The sequence below is a fragment of the Gekko japonicus genome, unplaced genomic scaffold, assembly GCF_001447785.1.
Source record: "Gekko japonicus isolate JY-2015 unplaced genomic scaffold, Gekko_japonicus_V1.1 scaffold1238, whole genome shotgun sequence".
Taxonomy (NCBI): domain Eukaryota; kingdom Metazoa; phylum Chordata; class Lepidosauria; order Squamata; family Gekkonidae; genus Gekko; species Gekko japonicus.
In genome coordinates, this window is record NW_015163639.1 from 163,480 (window position 1) to 171,583 (window position 8,104).

The 8,104-nt window shown below is 47.7% G+C and overlaps 1 protein-coding gene across 1 annotated transcript in view; it reads right to left on the reverse strand.

Moving 5' to 3' along the window:
• The window catches only part of TNXB (tenascin XB), a 141,602-nt gene that overhangs the window by 14,127 nt on the left and 119,371 nt on the right, over positions 1–8,104 (reverse strand). Inside the window, exon 39 of the mRNA XM_015407589.1 lies at positions 2,839–2,971. Coding sequence (XP_015263075.1) covers positions 2,839–2,971 — 133 coding nt within the window. The remainder of the gene's footprint in view (positions 1–2,838; positions 2,972–8,104) is intronic.

Consider the following 8,104-nt stretch of genomic DNA (forward strand, 5'->3'; position numbering starts at 1 on the left):
TGGCAGAAGGGGCAGGCAGTCTACTTGACTCTCCCCCACCCAAGGCAGCCGGTTGATTTATTAACTCTTAATATTTGTTTGGGACATTATTTTCTAACCTTTAAAACATTCCCCCCACCAACATTTATTTAAACTTCCAAAAGACTAACAAATTTATCATGGCAGATGCCTTCCTGGACCCAAGCCCACTTCATCAGATGCATGAAGTATGACCTCAGCGGCCTGACGTAAATATACAAGGGGATACGGCAAAAACAAAACAAAAACTTTTGGCCTGGGCCAAAGGGCCGTGTCACAGACAATGCCTCTTGCGTTTCATGGCCTTTTTTGCGGCCCCCACTGTTTACAGCTCTCTCTTTTTTCGACTAAATTTGTGCGTATCAACCAACTGAGGGTAACGATTCATGCATCTGATGATTTTTCTTGTCGGGGGCTGGCCGGGGCACAAGCCTTTTTTAAATCTAATTTTGCTACAATGAGCGAACATGGCTAAGCTCCTGGTATTTAGAATCCAGTGAGTAGCTGTGTTGGTCTGAAGCAGCAGAACAAAATTTGAGTCCAGTGGGGCACCTTGAAGACCTACCAAGTTTTAAACAGTTAAAGAACGTATGGTTACATGGATGCGAAATAATGTGGGTCATAACCAATGCCCCCGCTAAGCTGTGGAGTCTTGCGAGCAAAAATTCTACTTTGTGAGCTGCGGGCATTAAAGTTGGGAGCGAGCGATTCAGCTCCTGCGTAAATTAGTTTGCTCCGGAGCCGTCCTCCCTGAGCGAAGACAAAAATGTGTGAGCCAGAGGCTAAAAAACTGTGAGCTAGCTCACACTAACTCAGCTTAGAGGGAACGCTGGTCATAACATCGATCTGTCACAGTGGAGCAAAATATGGAAAGCGAATGTTAAGTTGACCAAATCTGTTACATTTAAAGAAAACTTATATGAAACGTTTTATAGATGGCATCTAACTGCAGACAGGTTGGCTAAAATACCATTTAAGCCAGAAATATTTTTGTTAAACTGTTTACCAGATGAGTTAAATAAGAACCACAGACATTTCATTTTACATGCTGTAACTACTGCCAGAATCTTATTCGCAATGGCATGGAGGACACCGGAGATTCCAGCCCTACATGAGTTGATATTGAAGACTATGGAATGTGCTGAAATGGACAAGTTGACAAACATATTAAAAGGAAAAATGGAAGAAGAATTTATGAGACCTTGGAGGGTGTTTTATGACTGGTTAAAACTCAAATGCTGAGAGAATATGATTAATAATAAGAATGATTGATGAGATAGTTATGAAACAGTAATGAGAAGATATGTATACAAGAAGTTAAATTGGAATTTGTATATTTCTGTTCATTTTTCTCCTCCCCCTCTTCCCCTTCCCCCTTTCTTTATATAAACCAATAAAATTCTAAAAAAAAAAAAAAGACCAACCAAGTTTTATTCAAGAGATGAGCTTTCGTGTAAAGAAGTGGGCCTGCACATGAAAGCTTATCCCCGGAATTAACGTTTGCTGGCCTTAAAGGTGGCACGGGACTCAAACTCCATTCTGTTCCTTCAGATGAGAACCTGAAAGACCCGTACAGGAAGTGACTTCTTCTCTGACTTCCTGTTGGATGCCCCTCGGTTTTTATACCTTATTCGGCTCATCTGCCCATTCTTCTAACCCAATCAGGTTCTTACTACAGTCTCCTTTTCCTTCCCCTCCCCACAACAGACACCCTTGTGAGGTGGGTGGGGCTGAGAGAGCTCTTTCCAGAACTGTCCTTCAGAGAACAGCCTTGACAGAACTACAACTTGCCCAAGGTCATCCAGCAGCTGCAACTGGAGGAGTGGGGAATCAAACCCAGTTCTCCCAGATTAGAGTCTGCGTACTTAACCACTACACCAAAGTAGCCAATAAATGCTGTGCGCAGGCAGGTCTGATTGGGGGGGTGCCACATGACTGAAATAAGCACCAGCCAATCAGTGGTGTGCATAGGGAGGTCTCCAAATGGGGAGGAGTTGATTCATGATTGACACTGGGCTGGCCAATCCGTGCTGTTCATGTCTTGTGCTTTAAATCAGAAGACCAGGTTCCCTGCCAATCTGTCAATCGGAAAAGGCTGGGACATCTGTCAGAGATGTGGTGGCTGTGTTTCCCCAGTGGACTTGCCCTGAAATCCTGTAAGTCTGTCCTCGCTCTAACTATGGCGGAACTGGGTTTGCAAGCGCTTTCCAGAAATTGTGCATTCAGCCGCCTTGAATATGTTAAGTCTGTCTACATGTGCACTGAGATGGTCCAGGCAGCCCTGGCTGGACTTGGCAGCCATGTTTGAATGCAAACCGGAAAGAGCCCCTTCCAGTCAGGGATCCGAGTTCTAAAAGAACTGGTTGGAAACCATTTTACATACACAGACCCTTTCCAAAAAACTTGGAGCGCATCGTTTTGGTGTTTCCCACTGCGAGCAAGGGGAAGTCAAAGCTTTGTGAGCATTTCTTGCTGTACCAAAAATAGTTACCACGTATGGATCCAGTCTGTTGGGTCGCAGGGGTGCAGTGTAACTAAATGCGCACGGCTTCCTTTCGTTCCAGAAAACGCAGCTGTGCGTTCCCTGCTTTTAATCACGTTGTTCTCACAGGTGTGGCTGAGCCCCTCGCGTGCAGTTTACAGCAGGATGGCTCACGGGTGTTGATGCGGAATTGAAAGCGAGGAATTTGTCGCACAAATGAGCATTCTGAACCAGTGTCAGTTTTACAAGCAGATTGAACCTTTGTGTATGAAAACGCCCTCAGGCTTCACAGCCTGCTTGAGTATGAGGAAAACCCAGGAAGCCTGTGAGTTTCTTACCCGTGGTGAAAGAGGTAGAGGTGGGGGCTGTTGGTGTGCCTCTTCTCAGTGCCTGGACTTGAACCTGGTACCGGCTAGAAGGAAAGAGGTCCTGGAGTTCGTAGGAGGTGACGGAAGCATCCACGGTAATCTCCTGCAGAGAGGCAAACAAGAGACGATGTGACTCAAGCCAGCAACAATCTGTGAAAACATACTTATGTATGCAAGTGCCATCAAGCAGCAACAGACTTATGGTGACCCAAGTTAGGGGCTTTCAAGGCAAGTGAGCAGAGGGGTTTTGCCATTGCCTTCCTCTGCCGAGTCTTCCTCAGTGGTCCTCCATCTAAGCACTGGCCTGCTTTGCTTCCGCGATCTGACACGATTGGGCCACACCGTGCTACCTTCCCTCCCCAAAACATACTCACTCTGCCTTCAGGCCCACAGCCATGGTGCGGCATTTGGGGGCAGAGTCCCACCAGAGGTTAGTCCTGCCCCACACCGGGACAATGTCAGACACACACACACACCGCGCTATGCCGTGCTCCTTACCACTGCCCCTCTGTGGCCTCCTGGGATCTTCCAGGGAAGCTGTCCTGCCACTTCTGGTCAGTTTCACTCCCACCAATCAGCTGTTAGGTTTAACAGCTGATCCAGAGTGAAACTGAACACAAGCGCAGGGCGGCCTCCCTTTCCTTCTCTCTCTCTGCCTTTCCTTCTCCAGCCCCCCGCAGCAGCGGGGAGGCTGGGGGAGGAAAGAAGAAGAGAAGAAGAAGAGATTGGATTTATACCCCGCCCTTCACTACCCTTCACTTCCCCTCCCCACAACAGACACCCTGTGAGGTAGGTGGGGCTGAGAGAGCTCTCTTGAGGACTGCCCTTGAGAGAAAAGCTCTGAGAGAACTTGTGACTGACCCAAGGTCACACCAGCAGCTGCATGTGGAGGAGCGGGGAATCAAACCCGGTTCTCCCAAATCAGAGTCCACCACTCTTAACCACTCCACCAAACTGGCTCTGCTGCTTCTTGTCAGTTTCACTCCCCCCTGCCATCAGCTCTTAAACCTAACATCTGATTGGGGGGGGGGGAGTGAAACTGACCAGAAGGGGCAGACGAGCTCTGGAACAGAAGGCCCCTAAGTGACCTCCCCGGGGAACTAATCTTTTTTTTATTTCATCCCCCTGGGGGGAGGTTTTTATTGGGGTTTTTTCCAGACTACAAAACTACAACAGAAAATATGGGGAAGGGAACTACATCTAGGGGGAGAAAGAATAAAGACCCACAACTAACTACAAACCCAAGAGTAGGAGATCAATACATCAGCTTAACATCATGCTATTTTCAAAAAGCTACTAATAATACAATGAACTTAGTCGGTTATGCTAAGATAATATTAAAGAGAATCCCAAAGCATCCCCAAGTTATTTCCCAATTTTTTCAGGCACAAATCAGAGTCCTTCAGCCTTTATTTATTCTTATCTTTTCTAATCCTCAATTTATATGGGCTTTTGGGGGCAGCCGCCCCCTTTTCAGAGGGGGAGTCCTTGTCCGAAGACCCCGAGCCCAACTTGCCATCAGACTTGCTTGCTTCTTCCTCCCCTTTACCCTCCTCTGGCTCCCTAAGTTGTGTCCGCAGAAATTCACGCACTTTAAAAACAGAGTCAATATTTTCTTTTTTATCGTTGAGCTTGAAAATGACGTCTTCTGGGGTTAACCACCTGTAATTAATGCCATTTGTTTGTAAGAAAAGGATTAATTCTTTATAGTTCTTTCTCTTCTGTCTTATATCAAATGGAATGTCTTCTAAGATCCTGATGTTATTGTCCCCAATTTTCAATGGTGTTCCCGAAGTTGCTTTCAAAATAGCATCTCTCACATGTCTCTTAGAGAATCTGACCACTATCTCCCCAGGCAGATTATTTTTCTTGATGTACGATGAATAGGACCTGTAGACCACACCCATCTCGCTGCAAAGGTATTCCGCTGTTAAATCTGTCATTGGGGTTAATGCAACTCAGCTGTTGCTTCAGATTCTCTCCTTTAATTTCCGGGACCCCTTGAAACCATAGGACCAAATTTGCTTTATCCATTTGTAGCCGTAAAAGCTTTGACTCTTCCATAGCTTGCTTCATTTCCAGCTTTTGCACCCTTTTCTTAACCTTTTTAGTAGTGACGTCCATTTCCTTCACTTTCTCTCCCATTTGCTCTGTTGCTTTTCATGATTGAGTCAGCTGCATCTGCTGCTCTGCCAAACTCTGCCCAATTATTGACAATTGTTGTTTAATGCCATTGATCTTGTCCAGCAGAGGGCGTAGGGAGTCAGCTAATAGTTCCCTGCTTCCCTTCCCCAGTGTCCCAGCCCCTGTCCCACCAACCAAAATTTTCTGGCTATGGGCCTGTCTGCCTCTTATTCAGATGAAGTTGCTTTTATACTGCAGAGTCAGGCCATTGGTCTGTCCTGACCTGGATAGCCCAGTCTAGCCCGATTCCGTCAGATCTTGGAAGCTAAGCAGGGTCGGCCTTGGCTAGTATTTGGAAGGGCGACCTCCAAGATATACCAGGGTCATGACGCAGAGACAGGCAATGGGAAACCACCTTTTAAACGTCTCTTGCCTCAAAAACAAGTCTATCTTGCCACCTAGTGGTGCATAATGCTAAAAGAGCTAGAACTTCTGGCTGCCAGACAATCTTAGGATCTCCTGGCTATTTGGCATGCAATGCCCTACGTTGCTGTTGTTGATGATGATGATGATGATAGGCCATTGGTCTATCTAGCCCAGCATTGTCTGCTCTGATTGGCAGCAGCTCTCCAAAGTCTTAGACAGAGATCTCTGTCTGTATGATCTTACATTTCTATCCCACCCTTTCTCCAAGGAGCTTGAAGTGGCATACACAGGACTTCCTTCCTCCATTTTTACTTACAACAACCCTGTCAGGTAGTTTGGGCTGAGTGATGGCAACTGTTCCAGTGAGCTTCATGGCAGAGAGGGAATCTGAGACTGGCTTTCCTAGTCTGATACTCTAACCACTGCACAAGACTGTCTCCCCATCCCTTCCTTTTAAACTCCTAAGAATTAAACCCAGGCCTTTCCTGGGAGGACCAGTTTGGTGTAGGGAGAGCCAGTTTGGTGTCATTGTTAGGACTCAGGAGCATGGACTCTAATCTGGGAGAACCAGGTTTGATTCCCCACTCCTTCACATGCAGCTGCTGGTGTGACCTTGGGTCAGTTACAAGTTCTCGCAGAGCTGTTCTCTCAAGGGCAGTTCCTTGAGAGAACTCTCTCAGCCCCACCCACCTCACAGGGTGTCTGTTGTGGGGAAGGGAAGGGAAAGGAGATTGTAAACCGCTCTGAGACTCCTTCGGGTAGTGAAGGGCGGGGTATAAACCCAATCTCTCCTTCTTCTCTTCTTTCTCTCTGTCTTGAGGCAGATCTTTCTGATACTGAAGGTCTTTAGCGGAGGGTCTGTGGCTCAGTGGTAGAGCACCTGCTTGGCATGCAGAAGGTCCCAGGTTCGATCCTTGGCATCTCCAGTTACAAGATCTGGCAGTAGGTGATGCGGAGAGCCGCTGCCTGTCTGATCAATCAATACTGACTTTGATGGACCAGGCGTCTGATTTAGCAGAAGGCAGCTTCATCTGTTCATGTGTTAAGTTGATATTCTGGGTATTGAACTGGGGGCCACCTGTGAGAAATCATGCAAAGGTATGAAGCTCCTGATGGCCGAGTCAGAACACTGGGGTAAGTGGCCGGTGGACAGAGTTGTGTAGTGGTTAGAGACCTCCATGGCCATGAAGCTTCTGACTGATCTTGGGCCAGTCATACTCTCTCCAGGCTACTTGACATGGTCGTCGGGTGGATAAAACAGGGAGAACAACATAAGCTGAAACGGGCACCTTGGAGGATGAGTGGGATAAACAGAGATAGAAAGAGGACACCGTCCACTCTGAGGGTCTTGTCCCTCTGGAGTCTCAGGTAGGTCTTCCCAAAATGCCTGCTATCAGAGATCCTTTTAGCAGGAGTTGCCAGAGATGAAAACTGGGACCCTTCTGTGCTCTAACACTACGACTCTCCCTTAATTCCTTTTCATCCTGGAAACTTTTGTGGCTCAGCATTAGGACATCTGAGTTCCATGCAGCAGGTCCCAGGTAACAATCCCCAGCTTTTCCACTTAAAAGAATCAGGCAGTCAGTGATGTGAACGGCCGCTGCCCGAGACCTTGGAGAGATACTGCTGGTCTGGGTAGACAAGACTGACCTTGATGGACCAAAGGGTCCTCCGGTATGTCCCCCGAAGAGCTTTACGCTCTGCTGGGAACAACAGGCTGGTGATCCCTGGCCCAAAAGACACCCGGCTTTTTCGGCCCTGGCTCCTTTCTGGTGGAGCTCTCTGCCAAGTGACACTTGGGCCCTGCGGGACTTGATGCAATTCCGCAGGGCCCGCAAGGCAGAGATGTTCTGCCAGGCTTTTTGGTTGAGGACAGCGACGGGCACTGTCCTGGCTGGCACTCCCTACCCCTTTCCCAATTCCTGTTCCATCTTTTCTAATACCCTCCCGCCCCTCCCGTGGGGTGGTGGGCGGTGTGAAAACTGACATGTCACTCGGCTTGTGTTAACGCCATCTGAGAACTGTTTTAATCTAAACAGAATTGTTATTGTGTTTTATCGTTTGTTGTTTTAGCGTTTTGCTGTTCATTGCCCAGAGCCCTGAGTAAGCAGGGACTGGGCGATTCATAAATCTAATTTATAAATATATATAAATAAAATAAGGGTCTGATTCAGTGTCAGGCAGCTTCATACGTGTCTTTAGCCAGGATTCATAGAGCCACGTAACCACTTCTGCACACTCAAGTGGCTCTGGGGGTCGTGCTTCTGGAAATGGACCCCCCACCCCACCCTTTCATCCTACATGACAGACCACTTTTGAAATGCTAGGAGTGGCAACAGAGGGCGCTTTCACATGATGAGGGGCACACCTATATAATAAAGGTTTCCCTTGCTCGAAAGCCAGTTGAATCCGACTGTAGGGGGCGGTGCTCATCTCCGTTTCCACGCTGAAGAGCCAGCACTGCCCGAAGACTTTTTCCGTGGTCACGTGGCCGGTGTGACTAAATGCCGAGGCACATGGAACGCTGTTAGCTTCCCACCAAAGCAGTACCTATTTATCTATTTGCAGTTTCTTTCTTTCGAACTGCTAGGTGGGTAGTGTCAGCTATGCTGCCATAAGGTTAAGGGGCCCCTCCTGGACCCCCTCCCTGTCCTGTGTACCAGCCTGAGCCGCATTCCTTTCCCTA